At 46.3% G+C, this 24,204-nt stretch overlaps 2 protein-coding genes across 5 annotated transcripts; one reads left to right on the top strand and one right to left on the bottom strand.

Annotated features, from left to right (window-relative positions):
* Nucleotides 1–4,180: 4,180 nt before the first annotated feature.
* On the bottom strand, nt 4,181–12,565 carry rpap3 (RNA polymerase II associated protein 3). Of its 4 annotated transcripts, none has more exons than XM_061229607.1 (17): nt 12,408–12,565; nt 10,830–10,992; nt 10,507–10,650; nt 9,996–10,106; nt 9,501–9,628; nt 8,848–8,969; nt 8,446–8,516; nt 8,052–8,177; nt 7,813–7,940; nt 7,314–7,435; nt 6,872–6,950; nt 6,664–6,769; nt 6,100–6,293; nt 5,676–5,865; nt 5,438–5,535; nt 4,876–4,976; nt 4,181–4,700 (listed from the first exon to the last, which is right to left on the bottom strand). In XM_061229607.1, the coding sequence occupies exons 2-17, from the start codon at nt 10,983–10,985 to the stop codon at nt 4,615–4,617; spliced, it is 1,962 nt and encodes a 653-aa protein (XP_061085591.1). In that variant the 5' UTR covers nt 10,986–10,992; nt 12,408–12,565; the 3' UTR covers nt 4,181–4,614. The 4 variants fall into 4 exon arrangements, with proteins under 4 accessions (XP_061085591.1, XP_061085590.1, XP_061085589.1 ...); XM_061229606.1 differs by lacking the exon at nt 12,408–12,565 and adding an exon at nt 11,584–11,676; XM_061229605.1 differs by lacking the exon at nt 12,408–12,565 and adding an exon at nt 11,485–11,665.
* On the top strand, nt 11,872–16,077 carry atp23 (ATP23 metallopeptidase and ATP synthase assembly factor homolog). Its single transcript, XM_061229609.1, has 6 exons — nt 11,872–12,454; nt 12,711–12,756; nt 12,980–13,061; nt 13,730–13,867; nt 14,539–14,622; nt 15,294–16,077. The coding sequence occupies exons 1-6, from the start codon at nt 12,304–12,306 to the stop codon at nt 15,495–15,497; spliced, it is 705 nt and encodes a 234-aa protein (XP_061085593.1). The 5' UTR covers nt 11,872–12,303; the 3' UTR covers nt 15,498–16,077.
* Nucleotides 16,078–24,204: the final 8,127 nt, after the last annotated feature.

Here is a 24,204-nt window from a genome sequence, read left to right as displayed (position 1 = left end):
TTAAATAAAAAATAAATGCTGGGCCCATCTTTGTGCTTGAAGGAATTGCAAGAGTGGATCAGTGTAATCAGTGCGGTGCACTTCACATCAGGGGTTTGCCTCCCTCTGCTGCTCAAAAAATGTCTGTACAGCAGAGAAAATTGGATGTAAAAAATATCAAGTCTGTTGTGTTATTTTTTTGGGTTTTGGTTTGCAAATTCATGTGGATGTGGATAATAAAGCTCTTCTGAAACAGTCCTTCTTCATATTATTTTTATTGATCAATGACAGTACAATTCAAAACTTTCAAGGCTGAAATTTTATGGAGAATTCCAAAACACATACAACTATCTTTATGTGAAAATGTGCTTTTTATAACCCTGCCCCTAACACACCCCACTGCATTTCACAGAGAAAATCAGTGCTTTCTCAGTCTATCAATCAATCAATGTGAAGGAAGCCATTCAAAGGCACAGAAAGGCACACCTGGAAGCTTTAACCTACTAATTAGGTCATCTGATTGGATGGGACTTGAAATCACAAAAGCTTTCACAAAGTAGCTTCTATATGTCAGGCTGCGGTTTTTACTTTTTCACTTGTGTTGTGTTCACTTTTGGGTTCAAACTATTTTCTTCCTTCTTGCTTCTTTTGTGTTTCTGTGGTCTGAGCCTCTGTTAACTGCATCACCCTCATAAGCATTAAGCCCTCTCTAGCAGCAGTGTAGTACTGCATCATCTCATAAGCATTAAGCCCTCTGTAGCAGCAGTGTAGAACTGCATCACTCTCATAAGCATTAAGCCCTCTGTAGCAGCAGTGTAGCACTGCATCACTCTCATAAGCATTAAGCCCTCTGTAGCAGCAGTGTAGAACTGCATCACTCTCATAAGCATTAAGCCCTCTGTAGCAGCAGTGTAGAACTGCATCACTCTCATAAGCATTAAGCCCTCTGTAGCAGCAGTGTAGCACTGCATCACTCTCATAAGCATTAAGCCCTCTGTAGCAGCAGTGTAGCACTGAATCACTCTCATAAGCATTAAGCCCTCTGTAGCAGCAGTGTAGCACTGCATCACTCTCATAAGCATTAAGCCCACTGTAGGAGCAGTGTAGTACTGTATCACTCTCATAAGCATTAAGCCCTCTGTAGCAGCAGTGTAGTACTGTATCACTCTCCTAAGCATTAAGCCCTCTGTAGCAGCAGTGTAGTACTGCATCACTCTCATAAGCATTAAGCCCAGTGTAGAACAGCATCATCACCTCCTATAATAACTGTGCTGTGTCTGTAGTGTAGTGGTTAAGGCATTGGCTTTGCAGTCAGTAGGTCGGCGGTTCGACTCCACGGTCTACTTACGCATAGTGTGCAGCTTTCGTATTCATAACCGGTAGTGCTTCCGAATGTATCCTGAGATATAATAGAATGGCACTTTGAAAATGTGAAAATGCAAGAATACCAAACGAAAAAAAATATCTCCTACAGTTTAATTGAATTGAATCTTATGAGGCTGTTAAAGCTGCCGAGGAGTACAGGTTCCCATGGCTCTAATGGTAGAGTCACCGTCTCTGGACCAAGAGGTCGAGGGTTCAAATCCCTCTCTTGTGTCTCTGTCAGCTAATCATCTTCTGTCTTCTACATCAATACACAACAATAAGACAGCAGTGGCGTAATGGAATGGTGTCTGTCTACAGGCCCAGACGTCAAGGGTTCAAACCTCACCCGTTGTCTTTACTTCTCTTGTGTTTCTACATTCTTATCATATTCTATCATACTCGAGGCAGAAACGCCAAAGTGTGGTTGGCTCAATGGCAATGTCTTTGCCTACGAATGCAAAGCAACAGGGTTCGAATCTCCTCTTTACTTCTCTCTTATGGTTCTGTCAGCTCATCATCATCAGTCTACTAGATCACAAGAAAACGTGTTAAGGCAGCTGTGGTGCGATGGTATTGTCATTGACTCGGGATCAAGAGGCTATGGGTTCAAACCCAGCACCCTCAGCTTTACTTTGTGTGTCTGTGGTCTCATCTTCTTCAGTCCACTGCAGAGCCACATCAAACACTCCGGAGATGTTGGCACAAAGATAAAGTCCCCACCTGTGGGCCCAAAGCTCCTGGGTTCAAATCCATCCCTTTGTCTTTTACTTCTCTTACATTTCTGTAGTGTCCTATTCTATCTACTGCTGCGTCTGACGAACGACTGAACATGATGGTGGCGTGAAGGTAGTGTCATGGGCTCTGAACGATGAGCTTGAGGGTTTGAACCCCAGTTCCCCCTTTTGTGTTTCCATTACTGATGCCTCACCAAATTCACTTCAATGCTGAAAAGACACACTAAAAACACAAGTCAGTGTGGTGTGCAGGAATGACTCCTGCCTTGCAACAGCAAGGTCCAGGGTTCAAACCCACCTTCTTTTCAGTTTGCACAGCTTTTGACCATTGTGTCATTTAAGTACTAGGAAAAATCAAGCGCAAATGCGAAGGACACCGTGGCGTAAGAGATAAGACCGCACCTCAGGAGGTAGAGGTTGCTGGTTCGAATCCCCGAGCGCTGCACCTGAGCAACGTTGGTGGTCCCCAAGGGTGGGGGAGAGAAGGTATCGAAGGGTGATGGAGAGGTGGTCCCCAAGGATGCAAGTGGCTCAATGGGTAAGTGTTCCAGTCCAGCAAATTCAAAAATTGTAAGTTCAATTCTCACTGTGTACATGTCTAACCCCTGTCTCTCATTCACAGATGCTGATGCCTGAGTGGTTCCTGTGCAGTGGGAGAAGAGGATGCAGCACCTGAGAGGTAAGTGGGGAGGGGGATCCCCCTGGGGGGGTTGGGGGTGGGGAGGGTAGATGGGGGGCCCTGGCCCCCCGGAGGTGGGGCGGAGGAAAGGTGGGGGTGTTGGAGCATGGGAGGAGAAAGAAGGGGGGATTGGGGCAGGGTAGGAGGACTGGACCCGGGGTGGGAGGTGAACAGGGCAGGTGGCCCTTTTGGCCAAACCCTAGCAGTGGCTTCAGGGGACCCAGTGGCCAGCAGGCACCAAAAGGGCCACCTCCCCTGTTCCAGCAACCCCCACTCTCCTCCTGTGCCCCAATCCCCCCTTCTTTCGCCTCCCATGCTCCAACACCCCCACCTTTCCTCCTCCCCACCTCCGGGGGGCCAGGGCCCCCCATCTACCCTCCCCACCCCCAACCCCCCCAGGGGGATCCCCCTCCCCACTTACCTCTCAGGGGCTGCATCCTCTTCTCCAGGACCACCTCCACCGCATCAGCACCTGTGAATGACAAGCAGAGGTTAGACATAGGCAGACATCACAAGTGGGGATTGAACCCACAAACACAGCGTCAAAGACACTAGTACTTACCCGTCGCGCCACTCCAGGGACCACAGTCTGAAGCTCTCGTTCGGTATAGTAAAGTCTGAAACACAGTCTGAAACATCAAAGGAGGAAAACACACCCACCACAGCGGTACTTGAACTCAGGTCCCCTTGGTCAAGAGGCAGAGACAATACCACAGTGCCATCAGAGTCCTAGCGCATTGGACATTGCTACAGCAGACTGAAGAAGCTATGACCACAGAAACTCAAGCGAGACAGCATCCATGCCTTCACTCGACACAGAGGCCACGCCCATGTCAAAGGCCTGTACTGCATTAGGAGCACAGATGGAGCCCAAGAGGATACTTTCCCGGGCTGCCTGCCTGCCTGCCAATTAATTCCAATTAATGCATGTGACAGTTGAACTTGTTGAAATCTGTTTATCTACAGTCTACGATTGAGATATAACACAAGGCAGGAGAGGAGTAACTCGGAGGGGGTCAGGGGTGGGATAAGTGTCCCCTCCATAAATTGGTCGTCGTGTGAAGAAGGACAGGAATGAGCGGAAAGACAGGAACAGATAGAAGTTTTCATGGTGCCCTCTGCAGATATCCCGGACTGAATGTTTTCACCCCTTTTGCAAACGGACACGGCTTACATCGGGATGCAAATACAAGCTGAACTTTTGTTGTACGGAAAGTTTGCGACCTTTTCGTTTTTATATCGTTCAAACTCGTGACGGTGTTTATTAGCACCGAAGTGATTGTTGCTTTTAAACTGACCTTTTCAGTAAAAATTCATTTCCTGCCAGCAATAAAGAGAAATAAAACAAAACTTTTAATTCAAAAAATTTAATGAAAATGAGAGAACAAAATTCGCGCAAAACAAGAGGCTACCAAGTCAGCACTGACAGAAGTTGACATTTATTTTGACTTCCAGACAGGCAGACTCGGGCAATAAGAGGATTACAACATAATTGAATGATAATTCATACCATGAGACAGCGTAAACGGATGCGTTTTATTACATACAGTCGTGGGTTCTCCATTCCGGGGCCTTCCACGGCTCTGGAACGCAGACGTAACTGAAATGCCATGCATACAGAGCCGCTAGGCCGCTGCTTCAGAGAAGGGAACCGTTTCACCCTGAGCACAGACACCTGAGGCAGGAGAAACGCTTTGGCTCGCGGCCCAGCTGTTCTGAGTGGAAGAGTCTGGAGAGCTCAACCGGGCTGCAGCTGCCCTAGCAATAATACATTTCATCTTTTTCTTTACTGTAAGAAACAAACGTCTCCAAGGGCCAAGATGACATCTTGTTGCTTGCTTCTCGTGAACGAGACGGTCACACCTCGTACTTCTTCTGCAGGGCTCGGGTAGATTCATCCTCCAAGCCGGCATGGCAGAGACAATCAAATAATTCTTGTAAAACTGAAATAAAATAAAAAAAGAGGCAATCAAGACTAAATAACACGTACTTTAAGACCTGGAACAGGGAAAGGGTCGAGGGACACACCTTCTGCCTGTATTTAAGGAGCCCTAGAAAACATTTTACTGTGAAAAAGCGGTCATGCTGCAGACAGGCTGTTCGTTTCCTGCACTCTACCTTTCTTCTCAGCGGCGGACATGAACATGACGGCCATGTCGAACCTCCTCACGGTCGCCAGGCTTCTCAGAGCCTCCAGGATGAGAGACGGCGCTTCAAACCTGAAAGTCCAGGTTCTCGGGTCAGGGTGTTAAGACATCAGACAGGCAATTCTCTTTCTCGTTCACTTTAGACTCAGGCTAAAGATAGAAGGTACACTGTAATGAACCCTGTGGGGTAATGTGTCCTCTGCGTTTGACCCGTCCTCGTTATGCAGGAGCAGTGGGCAGCCACAGTGCAGCGCCCAGGGACCAGCTGCAGTTCTGAGGCCAGAGCCTCGGTCAAAGGTAATGTCAGGAGTACACCTGACCTGACCTGCATGTCTTAAACTGTTATAAGATGTGACAAACGTCCTTGCGTTGCCAGTATCAGTCGTCAAACTCGCGGCTGTGCTATACAATGCACAATCTTTGTTATTTGTTATATTTTAAGCCATTTTGGCCTTGTAGAAGAGATGTAAATCTCAATGGGACTATTTCCTGGTAAAATAAAGGTTAAATGAAAAATAAAAAAATACACATACTTGATGTAGAAGCTTTTAAAAATCCACAGAATCTGATTTAGGATGTGTGGTTCCAGAGAGTTCTGGAAAACCTTGGGGTACTTGTCCGGTTCGATTTGCTGGAATGAAAGAATGCGAGAGTCAGATTTCGTGAGGAACCAAGGAGCAATTTAACGTATCCCAAACAAGGACAATTCTGGGAATATTTTAGTGCTCTCAACACAAAAGGGATTTGCTACTGGGAGTAGCTTGAGTGCACCTTTAAGTACTTGTACATGGTCTCGGGGTGATTCTTCAGCTTCCGTAAGTCCGCCTCCAGCTGGAAGCTGTTTACCGGGAGGGCGGGAACGGCAAGTGGTTCAGACGCGGAAGGGGGCGGGGCTTGCTGACTGGTGAGGTCTTCCTTGCGCCTCATTGGTTGAGCGTCCTTGCCGCCTCTATGTGGACTCCTGTATGACAGGACGGAGAAATCACTAAGCCTGACACACAGAGCCAATGCACAGTCACAGTGAGCTAAGCCTGACACACAGAGCTAATGGAGAGTCACAGTCAGCTAAGCCTGACACACAGAGCTAATGCAGAGTCACAGTGAGCTAAGCCTGACACACAGCTAATGCAGAGTCACAGTGAGCTAAGCCTGACACACAGCTAATGCAGAGTCACAGGCATGGAGAGCCTCTTACTCGCTTGGGGGTTGTGCGGGAGAGTCGGAGATCTCCTCTATCTTCTGGATCTTGGCGCAGGGGGAGCCCAGCAGAGGCGACGGGCCTTTCCCATCGTCGCCCGCAGCCCCTCTGTCCGGAGAGCGGGAAGGGGGGCTCGCCAAAACCGGGGGGTCCCCCCCAACTTCTCCAATCTCTATTCTCCTCAAAGGCTTCTGGAACACACGCACAAAGAGTCTCCCTTACAGACCTGAGCTCTAGACCCAGAGAATGCAGACTTCTGCTCTCCAGTTTAGAGTGGAAATAACTCCACTACAATACATTACAGCTAGGTAAGTAAGTAAGTACATTTTATTTATATAGCACCTTCACCTGCTTCACAGGATCAAAATAAAAATAATATGGGCTTCGGATGACAGGAACAAAGGGTGAAGACGCAGTGCGTGCTTTAACGTTTCAACTCACCGTTAGATTCTTCCGAAATATTCTTATTTTTTTTAAACGGTACACATTTCATATTCAGCGAAGCAAATAACCAGTCTAAGAGCTGGAGAAGGTTGACGGGTAAATTGCGGTCCAACGTACGGTGGATCTGAGATGCAGGGGTTTATCGACAGGCTGGACCGTCCTCCTCAGACTCTGCTCACCGAGCGCCGGAGGGTCAGAGGTCAATCCACGGGCAGCAGCGTCCTTCTCAAACAGAGAGGAGAACAAACTAACACCAGTCCTAACCCACTGTCACAGTGCAGGCTTTCCCTGTTCTTGGCATTATAATGCATTATAATACATTATCATACATACGGCTGAGATTTTCTTAAGTTCGTCCATTGCTTGCTTGTTTCCTGGCTCAAGTTTCAAGACTTGCTCAAAATCTGTGAGTGTAACACAAATAAATAATCACCGTCACTGTGCAAAAAACTGATCATGCACGCATACAGTTATGACATCAACATTTCATTGAATTTCAGGATCTTTAAAGGCATATAGCCATGCTCTTTAGAATGGAATCCATGTAGGCACGTGCAATTTTTCTGATTACTCGGGACATGCTAAATGAGGACTTGGGAATGTCATAGGCGCACACATGAAGGCAGCAGGAGAAAATGCTCATCAATACAGCCAAATATTGACGGCCCAAGAGACCTTTAGGGTCCGACAACCAGTATGTCCCAGCATTAATCAGGGAAATAGAGAAGTTAATGGCAGAAGTCTGGCAGAAGTGGCCGGGTCTTTACCCTGCCTGGCCTCCCTCATTTTCCCCAGGGCTGCTCTGGCAGTGCCTCTCCGAGCGAAGGCCTTGGTGTAGGTGGCATCCAGAGCTATGGCCCTGCTGCAGTCCTCCTCTGCCTCCGCATACCTGCGCAAACACAGTCAGCCAGTCAGGAGAGAGCTCACAGACCAAGCAGAACCAGTCAGGAGAGAGCTCACACAACCAGCAAAACCAGTCAGGAGAGAGCTCACACAACCAGCAGAACCAGTCAGGAGAGAGCTCACACGACCAGCAGAACCAGTCAGGAGAGAGCTCACACAACCCAGCAGGACCAACCAGCAGAGAGCTCACAAACCCAGCAAAACCAGTCAGGAGAGAGCTCACACACCCAGCAGAACCAGTCAGGAGACTTTCACTGTCGCACCTCCACTAGTGGTAGGGGCTCTGAGGTGAGGTCAGGTTCAGAAGGTTTGGCAGACTGATTACAGCCACTCCCCACAGTCAGCCTTGAGGCTAACAGTTACCTCTGAAGCTTCAGGAAAGCCATGGCCCTGTTCGCAGGCAGGAGGGCGTTGGTGGCATCGGCCTCCATGCCTTTGGAATAACACTCTACAGCCACCTCGTACCTGCCCTCTTTAAAGTAGCCATTTCCCTGAAACACAACATGAGCGTGTGTCAAGAATAATATTTTGGGCATGACTGAAAATGGAGAATAATATTTTGGGGGGCGAGAGGATAGGAGAGTATTGTGAAAAACACGTACAAGGTCTTTCTGCACGACGGCCAGCTGTCGAACTTGCTGCTCTTTGACCTTCCCGTCGCCTGCTTCTGAGAGCTTCTTTTTGTCCGTCTCTTCTCCGTCCATTTTCGGGCCACGCTGGGAAAGAGCCTGTGGAGAGAAGCACGGGGCGATACCAACAGCCCCGTCCGTGTTATCATAAACACCCGAACAACGTGACAAAGTCTGGCTTAGCGAACCGAGAACAAATACATCAGCCAAGTGAGACACAGCCACTTTACTGGACACTGAGCCTCACGGGTGAAGACATTATGTATACTTTAGATAATGGACCATGAATTAAACTTGTGGATAATGCTCCAGGGACCGGTGTTCTTTCAGATTTGGGAGAAAAGGAATAAAAGGAATGAAGTCACACCTCCTTTATCTTCCTCACTTCGTTCTTGGCCTCCAGGTTGTCGGGGTCCAGCTTCAACACCGTCTCGTAATCTGATTATTTGGGAGGAAGTACAAATGCAGACATTACATTTTATTCAGAATCTGGTGTGATAGTCACCAACAGGGGGGTTAAAAAATTTTTTTTAAAAAGATGACACCATTTCAAGTGGCCCATTAACACAGTTAGAAAGCAAAGCATAGACAGTATTCTGCGGATAATAGCACACTAAACTGCTGCACATTACTCTGTGAGTAGGGGTGAAAGCTGAACTGAAAGGTTATGTTCATGGTGGGCCCTGCAGTCTGGCCAGCACCATTTTATATCACCGTTTCACATGGCTGACTGTAACCACGGCGATGAATGACCCCTGCGCGACCTCACCCTGGAGGGCGGACTCCAGACGGCAGAGGGCGAAGCGGGCGGCCCCTCGATGGGCGTAGGCCTTGGCGTAGTTCCTGTCCAGGGCGATGGCCAGGTTGCAGTCGGACTCAGCGACGGCGTACCTGGAGAGGAAGAGCGTGAGGCGTGACACTGAAGGAGTCGCTGAACGAGCCGTCCCTGCGTCTGTTCCGACGCCATCGGTCAGATAAAGTACATGGCTGGGACAACACAGAGTGTGTGTGTGTGTGTTCTGATGTAACACACAGAGTACATGTATCAGAGAATGCACTGTACTGATGCGTTTCCCTCCATGTAATAAAGAGTGCCTTATTACAGCGGTCCTTGCTAGTGTGGAGGTTTATTTTTGTCTACGCTGGCAAGAGCGCAAAGAGTCTCTGTGCGGTTAAACATGTCAGGAAAGGTTACAGAAGTATCGGTCTCTAAAGCCGTGGCATGAACTCTGGCAGCAGACCTCAGCTCAAGACCCAGAGAATGCATACTGCAGACTGCTGCAGTTCTGCTCTCCGGTTTAAAGTTGAAATAACTCCACTTCAATGCATTACAGCTAATATGGACTTCAGGTGACAAGAACCCTGTCAGGCGCTTGTGCACCGAGTTCTGCTCTGTTCAAAGGGCGGAGGCGCAGTGCGTACTTTTTGAGTCTGAAGAAACACGTGGCTCGGTTTGTGGGCAACACCGGATTGGAGGGGTCAGCATTCATGCCCGCGGTGTAGCACTCGATCGCTTCGTCATATTGCCCCTCCTTAAAAAGCCGATTGCCCTGAAAAGAAGAAGAAAAACAACGCCTTTGTGAACGAGAACAAGCGCATGGGGTACCAACACATAAAAGGAACGGTTTACGCCAATCCAGTGGACCCCTCGAGATGAAAAATACTCTAAGAACCAATTTCATCATCACAGTGCTCGACTACTCATTTTGGAAACTCAAAACTTACTTAACATGCTTAATGCATATCTACTGTAAAAAATACATGTAAAATCCTTCCAATTTTCACAATATCGCAGGCCTTTTTCCTACTAAAAAACTCTCACCACACACACTCACACACACACGCACGCACAATTTGGAAGGCATAGCAGTTTAGGATGAGCAGCTAAGGGAGTCTTGACTCATGAGTAAAACATACTTTCTCTTTCTCTGTTAGTGCACACTCTCGGTCCACAGGGCCCCCGGTCTCCTCTGGCTCAGACTCAGAATCAGGGCTCTCCTCCTTGTCCATGGACTCCAGCGCCTTGTCCTACAACATTGATCAAATATAACATGTGGAGAACATGACACAAATGTCAATAAGCCTTGGGTCAATATGCAGGAAAGCATGCAAAAAGAATTACATCTTTGAAGCAAAAAATATTATAAAATTGAATTTGGTACAGTTCCAGTAAAAGAAAGGTGTATTCTCACTGGGTTTCAACACAAATCATCGAGGCAAAGTTCTCAGAGAGGCAGTTGGTAGACACCATAAATAAATCCACACAACAAAAAGTCACAATACAGTTTAGGGAAGTTCCTGAGGTCGCCCAGGACATTTTCAAACATCCTTTGAGAAGATTTCCCCTCAATGTGTGTATTCTGATGGAGGGGATGCCTTGTACACCTTTACATATGCTACGGATTAAAAATAAGAATAAAAAATGTACCACATCGAATTTGTCCCAGGACTGGTAGTCATAAGACCTTATTCTGGACTGCTTCTGCTGGCTATTAGTGTTGTTGCTTGCCATCTTCTTATTCTCCTTCTTCTTCTGTCGAAAATCCTTATTCCGAATGGGAGGTAAATTTTGCTGAAAGATGAAAAGATGTCGGTTAGTAAGGCATACAAAAGAAATCACAACTATTTAACAGCAGGCTTGCGTATTTACACTGCTGCTTTTATTAAAATATTAATAAACTGGCTATTATCGCATTATATATCAAGCTGGGAATTGAAGTAAATCCTGCAGGCTGCAGCCGCGTCACTTACCTGTCGCGGTTCGCCAGCGCCTCCAGTTCTTAATTGGTCGTCTTTCTTCTTGATGTCGGTCTCCCAGCTGTCAAGTTCTTTCATAAAATCGTGCAGCTCCTCCGCATTTTGACGCATTTGTAACTGCAGTTCAATGGCTTTATTTCCTCCGGACATTGTACGGCTGGGGAAATAAAGGATAAAACTAATGAATGAGGATTTTTAAAATTACACGAGCTAGTATGATATGTCAAGACCTGTTTTGTGAAGTTTGAAACGAGCTGAATTGGAAAAAGATGTTAATGTGGCAAAGCAGAAAATATCAAGAGATGGATAATGGTGCATTACTAAAACTAGCTAGCATTACACGTGAACGACGAGGAAATGTTTACTAAACGTTGTTTACAATAGTTTGACAGTTGACATCTATCATCAAAAAGCTACATCGAAATGCCACGTTATCAGACGTTACTTGTAGCTAACCAGTCTGTCCGCTAACGTAATTCACTTAAATGATCAATTGCAAGAAAATAGCGATGTCTAACTTGGCTATTTATAGCTTAGCTACCAACTTGATAAAGTGGTAGAAAGCACGCGCGCTAGCTAATGTTAGCTCATCTTGAGCTAGACTAGCTAATGCGAGCTAGCTACGAAACATTAGATACGTTAACATTACCTCAAAACTGAATCTGGATTGAATCTAGCTTGTACGTAGTACCTGTCGACCCCCGTCACATACAGACATCAATAACTGTACGATCAACTCCAAAACTACCTTGTAAGACACACAAACTAGAATATTCCACCGGCAGGTTGTCGTGTTTCGTTTGTGCACCGCGCCATGACAGAAACATATCCCAGCAACCACAGAGGGTTTCTGAGTCTGCGCGAATCGTCGAACTATTTAAGGAACCGCAAAGCCAATAGCTTCCTACTATTGCTACTACTCCTATTACTACAAACAACAACAACGACTAATAACAACAACAAAAATATTTACACGTATCAAACAACTTAGCAAAGTTAATGGTCCTTGTTTGCTAACATTAGCCTAAGGACATGTCACATTCATAACCGATGTCATCTAAATGTCATACATATAACCCAAGTGTAACTAAGTTTCAATGTGTACATGCTAGCAAGGTAGCTACATGGGTCTATGCAAAATGAATGCATAAATAGTAGCTCATTGGCATAATAGAATGGTTAATGCATTTCAAGAAACATATTCAGGATTGTAAGGGGTTAACAGGAACACCATCCAACTTTAGTGTGCAACATAGCAAACGACCTCTGGGTGGTATCGTTTGCTTGCTCGCTAACTTCACTTAGCTTCAGAGCTGCCGTTCGTTGCCCTCCGTTTTGGCTAGCCTAGTAAGGTAGTTGTTGACTTGATACTTGGTATCTAGTTAGCTAAATCCGGTCGCTGAAAGGAGCAGCTAAGTAGGCAGACAGCGTTAACGTAACATTAGCGAGCTAGCGGGTTTTCTGTGAAATGGACCAGAGCAAACAACAAGAAGAGGACTTTGGCTACAACCTGTTCCCGGAGAGGAATACGAAGAAATTCCAAAAAGGATCAATCGCTGAAACCATATTTACCTCAAACCATAAATGCCAGGTCATGCTGCACTTGGCATTGGAGACAAGTGAGTTTATTTTGAGGTAGTTCAATTGACACGCAGAAATCTGGCTACCTAACGTTAAGGTCGACAATAGCTGTATACCCAGCATGCTAACCAGCCGCTATGCTCTGAAAATGCCTGCACGCTGACTTGGCTAGCCTAGCTAACTTGCAAGCTAAGCTAACGTTAGCCTACATTCAAGCTGGTCGTCATTGCTGTAACCAGCAGCTGTCAAAGTAAGGTTAGTCAATCAAAATAATGCATACACTTTCGTTTCCAGGTCCTTATGCAAAACTCCTCCTTGGTGCGATGAACCAGTCAGGATGGTATGTATTTAGCTATTGTTATAATGATATGAATAGGTAGCTATAACAATATGGGTAACATTGTTATACTATGCAGAATGATTCACTGAGTTGCGTTATTAGGATACAATGATATCTTACATTCTGCACTTGAAATTGAATTAATCTTTGCAACAGGACAAATTGGACTACGGCCTGTCTTACTCTCAAGCTAATTGTGTTTTTTAATCTCACAATTCTTCAGCGCCGTTTATAAAGATCGCCATTTTTCATGTGAAGACTGTGACGGGATTGTCAGTGGTGGTTTTGATGCAACATCATCCCAAGTAAGACATTCTTCCAGACTCCTCGAGAGGATTTCCTTTGGGGTCATTTCAGGTTACCGTACGACCTGCGTCTTCTGACAAAATGGCAGCTATTTAAACGCGTTTATTGAATTATTGTATTGATTATTACAGTGTCATTGAAAGGATGGTGATATAGCTTAGAAGTCCTTGTTCAAATTCAAGCTGCACTAGATGATTATGTTGGATCTCGTGTAGTTAATATAGGATAATGAATCAAATGTGGGATTGTGTAGTTTTTCCATTGAACTATAATATAACGATTCAATTCGTTTTTCTGAGACATGTCCAAGCAACCACTGAGGGATTGTGAGTCTGCGCGAATCGTTGAATTATTTAAAGGAACCGCAGTCTACTGGCTACTACTACTGCTACTAATGACAATAACCACTGCCAAAAACTAACTTAATACATTTACCATTAGATCCTTCCTTGCTAACGTTAAGCCTAAGAACACCAATGTCATAACTGGCTATGTGTCATACGTTAGCCTGTGCGTAAATTACGTTAGTTTCAATGTATTCAAACTAACTCGGTAGCTACTGATAGCAGCATAAGTTAAATAATTAATGGAAATAATAATAACGCATAAATAGTAACATTAGTTTATAAGCGGCTAACGGGAACATGAGCATTTTTTCCTATCACAGATCGTCTTGTGCCAGAATAACATCCACCAGCAGTCGCACATGAACAGGGTGGTCACGCACGAACTCATCCACGCCTTTGACCACTGCAGAGCAGACGTTGACTGGTTCAACAATTACAAGCATTTGGCTTGTTCAGAGGTAAGGTGTCCAAAATAATATACCGCAGAACTGTCACTTATTTGGAAGTCGAGTCTCAACAGGAAAACGTGTTGCGCATTCTCGTAGAATGATCTGTGTACTTTGATTTTAACCTAAGGGCACATTGTAACTCTAGATGGGCCTCTTGTACCTAGCTCATGATATGGATGCAGAGATTTTCTTAGCATTATTTTTGAATTCAGTACAGCTGCCTGGATCCTCCACATTTCTCAAGTGAAACGGTCTGTATTTATGGCCATGTTTAACTATTTAATTGTATTGCCCTGTGTTGCAGTTTGTTGAACACGAGTGTGATGTGGCTTTAGTTCTATCTTGGTAAATGGTAAATGTTTGGCATTTATATAGTGCCTTTATATAATCCAAAGGACTGTACAATTGATGCTTCTCATTCACCCATTCATGCACACACTCGATAGGCTGCCATGTAAGGCACCAACCAGCTCGTCAGGAGCAATTAGGGGTTGGGTGTCTTGGTCAGGGACACTTCGACACACCCAGGGGGGAATCGAACCGGCAACCCACCGACTGCCAGCTGACTGCTCTTACCTCCTGAGCCAATGTGCACCCCTCCCCCCCATTTTGAGCATTTTGTCATGTAATAACACAAATACTATTTCCAGTGTGTGAAATAATCTTCGCCCTGCTTTAAGATTCGAGCCGCCAATCTGAGTGGAGATTGCGCCTTCAGCAACGAGCTGGCCAGGTTCAACTTCGGCTTCTGGGGACATCACCAGGTAGACCGCACCTTCCGCCCGTTCCGCCCCTTTCCCCCGCACACAGGGCCACAATCGTACATCTCTCACACAATTTGCCTTCTGCCATGCTAATTTGGATCTTTAATTTACAAGTAAGCAGGGATGGGATTTGCCCCAGAACTTTCATTAACTTTTCAGTACTTCCTGATGAATCCGGAAAGACCTGGAAAGTTCTATTCAGTTCAGTTCGGTTTTATTTCTATCGCGCTTTTTGGCAGAAGACGCTGTACAGGGTAACACAGGGGAATAAAGCGTACCAGCCCTAAGCCCCCAATAGCATATGAGGTAAGCAGCTCCCTTATGGGGAGTAAAAATCTCAGGAGGAACCGGGCTATAGGGGCATACCCATCCTCCACTGGACTCTCAGACATAAAGCCACAATGGAGGTACACTTCTGTTCTTCGGACATCAAATTTCCCAAATGTACCCTAAAAAGGCTACAGCTCCCTTTGGGGACAAATCAAAACTTTTTCCAAGCAAAAAAAAAAAAAAAAGGGGCACAAATTAATAATTAATTCTATATTGCTGGCTAGGGGTGCGATTTTATGCACCTATAGGGCAGCGTTTGTACCTTTTTGGGCCCTCTTGGTCCCTGTATTTGTGAGAGTGTGAGGTGCGTGGAGCCTCTCTGACGTGTGTGGGTTTGGCAGGCCTGTGTGCGGGACCGCGCCCTGCGCTCCTTCCTGGCGGTCAGGAAGGTGACGCGGGCGGAGGCGGAGAAGGTGGTGGACGAGGTCTTCCCCAGCTGCTTCAACGACCACGCCCCCTTCGGCAGAATCCCGCACGGCATGCGGGACGCCAACTTCGCCTACAGGGAGTTCCAGAACCGCCACCGCTACTACGCCAACCTATGAGGGGGGGCGAGGCGGACGTCCGCTAAAGGTGCTGTCTGTACGAGACATTTCAGAACAGAGTGGTGCGGAGGGGTCTCCGGCACAACATCCGCCCCCGCGCGTCTGAAACCCACGTTCCCCGGGGAGGGCGAGACCGTACGTTATCCTGATCCCATCACCTGCTAAAGAGTGTCATTTTGTTTTATTTTATTAGCGAGCAGTTCCAATGTAATACGACTGAGGAGAAGGAATACATTTTAATGGCATAATTACTGTATGAAGGGCCACATTTGCCAGTTAACCTTATAGGATTTAATATGGATTTTGTATTTTGCTTGCCTTGCGTCATGGAATTTCATAAGGCCTTATCTCGAAGAATTGTTGGCTACTTTAATAAAAACAGTTTTCCTGCTTTTCAGGAAAACAAAAAACCTCAAGTTATTGTTTCAAGGGAGCACTGTACCCTTGGAGTGTTTGAGTCCGTGGACTCCTGTCCAAGTGTGCATATATCAATGATTTCAATGTAAATAGACATTATTGTTCCAAAATGCTGGCTGTGATTTATGGTGGGATTCTTTTGAATAAACGTTCTGTATGATAACTCAAAGCCAAATTAATATGGATACAATTCAGTTAGGTATGTGTCTGTGTGAATATGAATAATTTAACTGCCTATGGAGTAATGTATTCTGCATTGGATCTGTACAGTATGTTTTGTGATTCTTCTGCACCTGGTTCTAAGCACAGTTTAGACACAGTTACCGTTACCTCAGCATTAATGAGCTTGTCCCATCTCCTTTCTTTTTTGCCACACCTCTTACATGAGTGGAGGAAAACCATATTTCACCACTAGAGGGATGCATTATCCCAGCCACGGTCCCAATGTATACAGGGATTTAATACAGCTATATTAGCTCTGCTACGTACACCCCCTATAATTCTGATACATTGGGGCAACATAACCAAAAGCCAAAATACTTGAGAACAGAAAAAAGAATCACTCCACATTTGTGGACTACTGTACGAGCATCTTGTAATTGTATAAATATTTTGATAGATGATGGTTTTGTCGGATGCTAGACTGCTACAGTACTGCTGATAGTGTCTCGTCAGGCCAATTTCACAGACACCGACTAAGCCTCGGCCTCAAACACATTCCGTTTTCAATGAAGATTAGTCCAGGACTAAACCCAATCTGTGTCTGTGAGACTGGCCTGTACTCGTCTGGATTAAGTGAGCTGTTGGTGGGCCCTGCCCTCCCTTGGCCTCTCCTCCCAGTGCTCTTCCTCTCAGGGCAGCTGTCTCTGGGATAATCCCGGGATAAACCCGGGAACCAAAGCTCCTTCCCCCTGCAGTGCCAGTGCGAGAGACGTCCTTACATACACAACATGGGCTGTCGTTTGGACCTTCGGTTTGCCTGTGTACGACTGAGACAAGCCTGGACTATAGATCTCCACTGGATTAGTCAGGAGTGTCCCTCTAGGAATGTCCATTGGAAAAACCTAGTGCGGGGGTGCACAACCAGCGCTGATCCGTTTAAGGATTTTCTGCCAACTTTTGGACTTAATTATTTAAAAAATGTGACTTTGGCAGGCGCCAAGTTGTCCTTGAAACAAGTAACCGCGCATAACATTACCGAAGTAGAATGTAGATTTATCTCGAGGGCCCAATGATATTAATTTGTCTATCAATCAGTCTGTTGGCTTGCGCCTGCGATCCTCCCTGGAGTGGGTTATAATTAAGGTGCTGTCAGACCAAACTAGGAAGCACTGGGTAGTTAAGACAATATATCTGAAGTAATTATCATGGGCTCCAGCAAGCCGTAACAGAATCATTAGCAACATTTTGGAATGACTATGAATAGTGTCCTATGACCCATGAAGTACAACTGTTCGTTCATAAAATAAAATAAAAGTTCAAAGCACGCAATTAAGACTTGATTGTATACCTTACACACACGCATACAATTACGCGCACATTGAGCCCCGCGTGAGAATTTGGTAAACTGATTCGCACCGGCCGCTCGTTGCAGTTACCAGCAGTGTGCGTTATAAAAGGTGAGTTGCTCGGCGTCCTCACTTGACTTACCCCTCGAGAGTTGTGAGTCTGGGTTCCCGCATGCTAGAAGCTGTGCGCACGAGAGGTGCTGCGCTGAGACGCGAATACGAAACGGCGACGGACTGCGAGCGCTCCCTTGTCAACAAGTGGCCGGGTGGCGCTGCAGTCTGCTCGCTTTTTTAAACTGGGCTGGCTGCGTTCAAACAAACTGGTAGGGGGCTGAAGAGGACCGCACAATCGCGAAGCGAGAGACTTGAAGTGAGTTTGAGCGCACCTTCCCCTTGTCGCTGGCATATTCTTAAACTTGTTGTTTTGGGGTTTCTTTAGGTGCATACGATTTAGATTTGTCAGTATTCCCCCACCTTCAGCCCAGCCCCTGTCTTAATTGATACTCCTGTCAAAAGCCGCTACAAAGGCCCCGTATTTAACCCTGGCCCATGGACCCTGTTATATCGTTTTGTTTTCCTAAATAAAATAAAAAAACATGTTGGCAAAATTGTCTTGCTGTCCGTTGTTCCTGCTGCACTAATTGCAATTCTCCTGTTTACCACTGGGTGAGGCTGTGCTGTACTCTGCACCTATTTGTATTACAAATGACTGCATCCTTGCGTTTGACTGACGCCTGCTCATTAAAGATCCCATTGCACGGTGTCCGGTCTATTACATGGGTGCATTACTATTCCAGGTACTGAGGTGTTTGTAGTAGATGGTTTAACTACAGAAGACTGCCTTTGCCCTGTCCCTTATTTTCAAATTCAAGTTGCAATTGCTTTGGGGACATTTGGTGTTGTCAATGTTAAACCGACCAAGAAATGGCATCTAATGATCATGTTTGTCAAGTACTACGAATTTCAAGCACCATGTTGGGCTCAGTCAATATGCAATTGCAGCATAAATGGAATTCAAGTCAATTCTGCCAACTGTGCTGTGACTACATCTCTTTGAAGACTAGCCAGCATGAAATTGATTAATTTCTCATGTTAATTTAATGTAGTAATTAATGGAATTGGTGATAAGTGTGCATAAGGGCATTTGGTGTGGAAAGAGCATGTAATCAAACCATTTTACACTGCCTAAGTAAATTTAAAAAGGGTAGTTGGTTGCCATGGACATCAGCAGTCTCAAAGGTATGTGCTTGTAAGGGTCTAATGACAGAAAATGCCCCAACTCTGCAATCATTCCAATGAATTAACTGCTATTGGATAGGGGGATGTTTTGACTGCAATGGGGACCGTGAAATGGTTAAGGTTGGTAATGGGATTTCAATGCACATTTGCCATTAGCTATGAAAATGCATGCAATTTTACATATATTAAATTGCTATGCCCTGATGTATGTAGCAGTTAATGAAGGGATCTGTCTTTGCACTATGCAGTAGTATGAGGTAGGTTATGGTGAGAAGGTGTAAAGAGACTGGCCATGGGTATTCCCCTGTAAGTTTTATTTCTGTTTCCAGGGTAACCAAATTGGCTTGTAACTACACTGGGTTAGTGTTGTAAAACTTCACTTGGAATGTAAGGAAATGTAGTTCCATTGCTCCTACAAATCCTAGCATGTTAAACTCTGGTTTCAGCCAGGATTGACCTTTGCTGCAATGATCCTTTGAGGAAGTAATCGGTACAGTAATTCATGTAAATGTCAGGGTGGTAATTAAGGCCAACTAAGTGAATAAATCGGGGTTGGGAATCTTATGGAATGTCATGGTCATCTCCAGTTAATATTGTGTGAACCTCCAGGTACTTATGGACTAGAATGGTATGTGATCTCTGCCTAGCTAACCTGGAGTGCAGGTTCTTGTTTTAAAATAAGAGATGAGAAATGCCACTGGTGGCAAATGAGTTCTTAACCTTAAATATTCACCAATCATTCTGAATTTCAGGTGAAATTTTGGTTTGGTTTTTCGAACGTTGCACTCATTTCTTGTTCAAAGGATTTGGGCAGGGCTGCTCCACCCTGTCACTGTCTATAGGGGTTCCCTAGCAAAGCACGCCTCATTCAACAGCTAGAGATCTTGACTGGCTAATTGGTAGAATTCTGTGTGCCAAATTCTGATTGAAATCAACATGTAGAGGATGCGATGGTAGCTCTCCAGCAGCAGGGCTGAGCAGCCCTGTGCTGAGGCCTGGTGAGCTACCTACCACTCAATGTGGCCACACGAGCTGTATACTCCCAGGGTGGGTGTCACTCAATAACGAGCTGCTGTTATTGACCGTGACGTCCACCCTGAAGGGGAAAAATGAACTGCATGCGCCAGTTTAAGCTGACTCGAGAACTACTGCGCAAAGTGCACAGTGCGTGTCGTATCAATTATGTGAAGGCAGTGGAGCAATGTGACGATGCATCAGTGCCAGTCACCGTCTGAGCAGAGAGCTGAATCCGCCAGTGTCAACTGTCTGGGGACTGCATCCATTACACCCAAAAAAGGCCTTGTAAAAAAAAAAAAAAAAATGTCCTTCTGAATAATCTGTGCTGCAGGTCTCCAAAGGATCAGCAGCAAAACCCCAGTGATCTGGAACTAACTTATTGAAAACTTAATTGGTTAACGTTTTTAAAATTGATACACAAGGACACCCGTGTCCCAGATCCTTGTGAGTCAAATGGAAATATATACTGCCACAGGTCACATCTGCACCCATTTTAGCTTTATAAATAACCTCCTCAAAAAAGTACTTACCAAGTGAGATTTCAATGGAATTACCATGGAAACATTCCAGTTATAAAATGATTAAGCAAACCATTTTAAATGACATTTTATATACCCCCCGCTACACCCTCAAAATCAGCAATACTCCACGTCCTGCCGGCAGCAGTGTCTGCAGGCATTTGCTTCAACTGTGAAGACCAGGAACGGTATCCTCAGAACCCCCGCAAGGTAATTACACCAGCGTGAGCTCTGTGCAACTTCAGGCAAATTATACTGGCAGATTACGACCATTCACAGCTGGGTCTGAAACGCGGCTCTTCACAGTGTATTTTAAGGCCTTGAGTAATGTACCGGGGGGAGAAAATGGCGACGCTTGGTGGTGTACGTGGTCAGATGACATGAGCATGGGTCACAGCAGCACTGGTGGGGGATGACACTGGGGAAAGCTCCTGAGGTTCTGTCCGGGATTCACTGGACTTTAGACACTGCTGTCAGCGCTCTTCTCAGAGACCGTTAGGCGTCCACCCGTGGACATAATTCACCCGAAATGCAGACGGACGTGCACTTTCCTTTTACGTTCCAGAAAGGACAAAACCATAAGCTTGAAAGTGGGACGTATTCCCTGGGGGGCTAAAAGCCCAATGCGTTACAGCCACCCTGAAGGCCGTTCATATCGGCATAATTCCATTTCAGAAGGTTACGGGGGAAGGAAACGGGCACACGGCTAAGTGCACCGCATATAAACTTATTACCAAGGCTGGATTCGGTTAATGGAACCTAAAGTGCAGTCAGAAATGGTTTTCAGGTGTTTCAGCTTTTCTTTTTACTGGCAGGGGACTCAATTTCCCACAATGCAGCTGTTGTGTGTGCAAGCAAATTTTTGTATAGATATGTAAATGGAGGCGTGTTGGAATTGAGGTGTTAGAACCATTCGTCCATAGGAAACAATGGGCCAGCTCACAGTGGACTGCAGAGAAGAAAAGCAGGAACTGGGGGCACCTGAAGTGTAAATATATTCAGCTTCCACTAGGGCACACTCAGGGCCCTTACAGTGACCTATAAGTCCCAACTCTTCTCGCTGTGGAATTACAGCGGTGCAATCACAGAACTCTGAAAGCCAGACGCATTGCTCCTGTTGATGGACAGGGAAAGAACAAGCCCGGGACCGTCCCAAGCGCTGCTCTCGGAGAACGCATTACGCGGTAAACACTGATCTCGGTCTTAAAAACACGCTCCATCCATTCACAGGTTAGCGAGGACGGCTTATAAACCACAGAAACATGAAAGGAGCCCGACCCCTTTTTCCTTCAGAAGCCGACGAGACTCAATACTTCAGCGTGAGTAATGTCGGGGAGGAGTAGTACTTTTTTTAACACAATTTTCAGTCTGTGGCAGTTGAGTGATATTTCACCCAGTGCTCAAAAACCACTCTCTTTTTTTCTGAAATGAGATATTATCCCAGACAACAGGACCTTCAGTCCACCCCTGAACGCAGCGTGTGTGTGTGTGTGTGTGTGTGTGTGTGTGTGTGTGTGTGTTTGGGAGCATCCATTTCTTCTGAATAATTTCCATTTGGGTGCACTGTTCAGCGGCCTTGGAGCGAACGTCACGTGTATCTGTGAGAGGGCTTACACACAGGAGCCTGTCTCTGCCTGTAAATCAGCGCCGGCTGGTGAAAAATGGCCGACGGTGGCTCTGTGAAGCTCCACCCTTTTCCATTTCGTTTCCGCTGCGCCCTGTCCGTTCGCTTCCTAACTTAAGCTGAAAATAAGAGGCGAGACATGAATATGAAATGTCCGTGTGATGTTTTTTTTCCCCCCCGCAGGCCGTCTGGCAGCAACATCAACAGAAATGATACATCGCCTTACCACTGCTGCTGAAGGACCGCTCCATCGACTAGTTTTACGCTTTAGACGTTGCAAGATTAATAACCGATGGAAATGTGTCTCTTCCAATTCCCCTTAAACATAGTCCGCCTACGTGAGTCACGCAGTCGGTAAGAGCAAAACTAAAAACGAATTGTGCCACTTCAGATCGATGAGTTAAGACGAGATTATCACTTCAATACTCAGGCAGACACCCTTTTCTCCTTGAACAGCGGGAACGCTGCTCGCTCAGTCTACCGACAACTTTTGCAGCATTTTTGAGCTCTGTGAAGAGTCTCATCGAGTGTATCGCCCTCTAACTGCGGTCATCTGAAGTGCGCCACGGCCCGAGATTAGCCGGCTCGTTACAGAGAAAGGGTCGTGCACGTCTCCGCACGACAACCATGATGATCAACACTCCGGTTTCAGCACAACCTCTCAACACTGCCAGTCAGCCAACACACTGTACAGGAAACTCTGTCTGGATCTGCATTCAACACTGCCAGACACGGTCAGCACAGACACTGTATGGGAGATTCTGTCAGTGCAGAGTCCTCGATTGCCCTCGCTGCTCTCCCACACGCTCAACACCGGAGCCGTGACTACGAGCAATTACAGGCTTGGCATATGCCAGAAATACCCTCACGGCACCCAGACGCTGCTTATTTCATTAGCGCTTATTCAAACCTAATTGCCGTTCCCGAAAAACAGACGACCTCGGCCTTTGTTTACTTTGAGGATAAAAAGATTAAAATCTCTCAAATTAATTCCTGTCGTTTGTCCCGAGTTTCCGGCGCACCGCTGTGGAGAGTCTGAGGGTTCCCACGGGAATGGCAATTCATCTCCTGCCAGTGGCCTGATTCGCACTCACATCGCTCCATCCGGGCGCCATTTTGAAACGCACCGTTTCTCTGCTTCTGCTGAGATCCCCATCTCTCCCCCTATAAAAGCACTAACCTCTTAATCGCAGCTCCTCGCACTGCTGTACATGGGCAGTTCTGGAGGGGGGGGGGGGAAAGAAAAGTTAGAGGAATGTGCAAAAACGATGAAGAGCGGCACACGATGAAGAGCAGCGCACGATGAAGAGCAGCACGCCATGAAGAGCAGCACGCGATGAAGAGCAGCACACGATGAAGAGCAGCACGCGCTGAAGAGCAGCACGCGATGAAGAGCAGCACACGATGAAGGGCAGCACACGATGAAGAGCAGCACACGATGAAGAGCAGCGCACGATGAAGGGCAGCGCATGATGAAGGGCAGCACACGATGAAGGGCAGCGCATGATGAAGAGCAGCACGCGATGAAGGGCAGCACGCGATGAAGAGCAGCGCACGATGAAGGGCAGCGCACGATGAAGAGCAGCACATGATTCGACGTAAGGCCGCTGCACGGACATCCATTCCGCGTGTCGCGCAACGTGAGCAAATGATGGCCAGAGGCGGCGAGAGCAACCAGCGGGAACCACGTAAAGTGACAAGGATGTGGATTTCTGCCCGGTAACTACACCAGCCAATCCAAAGACTACACCACAGGCATTGAGGCCTAAGATTATTCACTTGGAGGGCAATTAGGCACATCTCGTCATCGCTTTTTCTCATCATTAAATGTGACCTTGTCCCAAATCGCACTTTATCCAAGCTGACACTGTCCCAACAGTCATCCCTGGCCCTCGAAGTTATGGAGCAGCGAATCAGGAGCCAGTCAGCGCATCTCCATTCTCCAAACACGCCCCCTTAAGTGAATATGATAAATGAACCCTGCCAGAACGCTGAGTGACAGCCAGTCTCGTGCTGCACGCTGCACATTCTGACCTTGGCGTGTCCCGAGCCAGCCACGCTTCAAACCTACCGAGTACATTCACACAAAACCCACCCTTTGTCGCTCGTTTAAGCCTCACATATCGAGAGTAACGACGTGTTCGGGCTTGTCTGCACTATCACGGTCATTCTATCACAGCTTCCGGGCCGTCGTGGTTCACAGGCATCTTAGCCGACGTGCGGACGTCTCAAGTCGTCTGCCCCAAATATCACGTTTGGAAACGGAACGGTTTGTTTGAATTGCTGTCGAGCTTCCAGATCTATTTGATCATTTCTAGCGTTCTGGTACTCTCATCTCCCACTCACACGAGGCATTAAACACATGCGACCTTGGACGTGTTCGA

This window comes from Conger conger, chromosome 19 (assembly GCF_963514075.1).
Source record: "Conger conger chromosome 19, fConCon1.1, whole genome shotgun sequence".
Taxonomy (NCBI): Eukaryota; Metazoa; Chordata; class Actinopteri; order Anguilliformes; family Congridae; genus Conger; species Conger conger.
This window is presented reverse-complemented; position numbering and strand designations above follow the sequence as displayed.

Bases quoted from the DNA above. Each gene is read 5' to 3' on its own strand.
- atp23 (XM_061229609.1), top strand. From the start codon at position 12,304: ATGGACCAGAGCAAACAACAAGAAGAGGACTTTGGCTACAACCTGTTC. The intron at 12,455-12,710 runs GTGAGTTTATTT...TTTCGTTTCCAG, and splicing joins GCACTTGGCATTGGAGACAA to GTCCTTATGCAAAACTCCTC. The intron at 13,868-14,538 runs GTAAGGTGTCCA...CCCTGCTTTAAG, and splicing joins AGCATTTGGCTTGTTCAGAG to ATTCGAGCCGCCAATCTGAG.
- rpap3 (XM_061229607.1), bottom strand. From the start codon at position 10,985: ATGTCCGGAGGAAATAAAGCCATTGAACTGCAGTTACAAATGCGTCAA. The intron at 7,436-7,812 runs GTAACTGTTAGC...GTGTTTGCGCAG, and splicing joins GCTTTCCTGAAGCTTCAGAG to GTATGCGGAGGCAGAGGAGG. The intron at 6,294-6,663 runs GTACGTTGGACC...CGTGTGTTCCAG, and splicing joins CCCTGCATCTCAGATCCACC to AAGCCTTTGAGGAGAATAGA.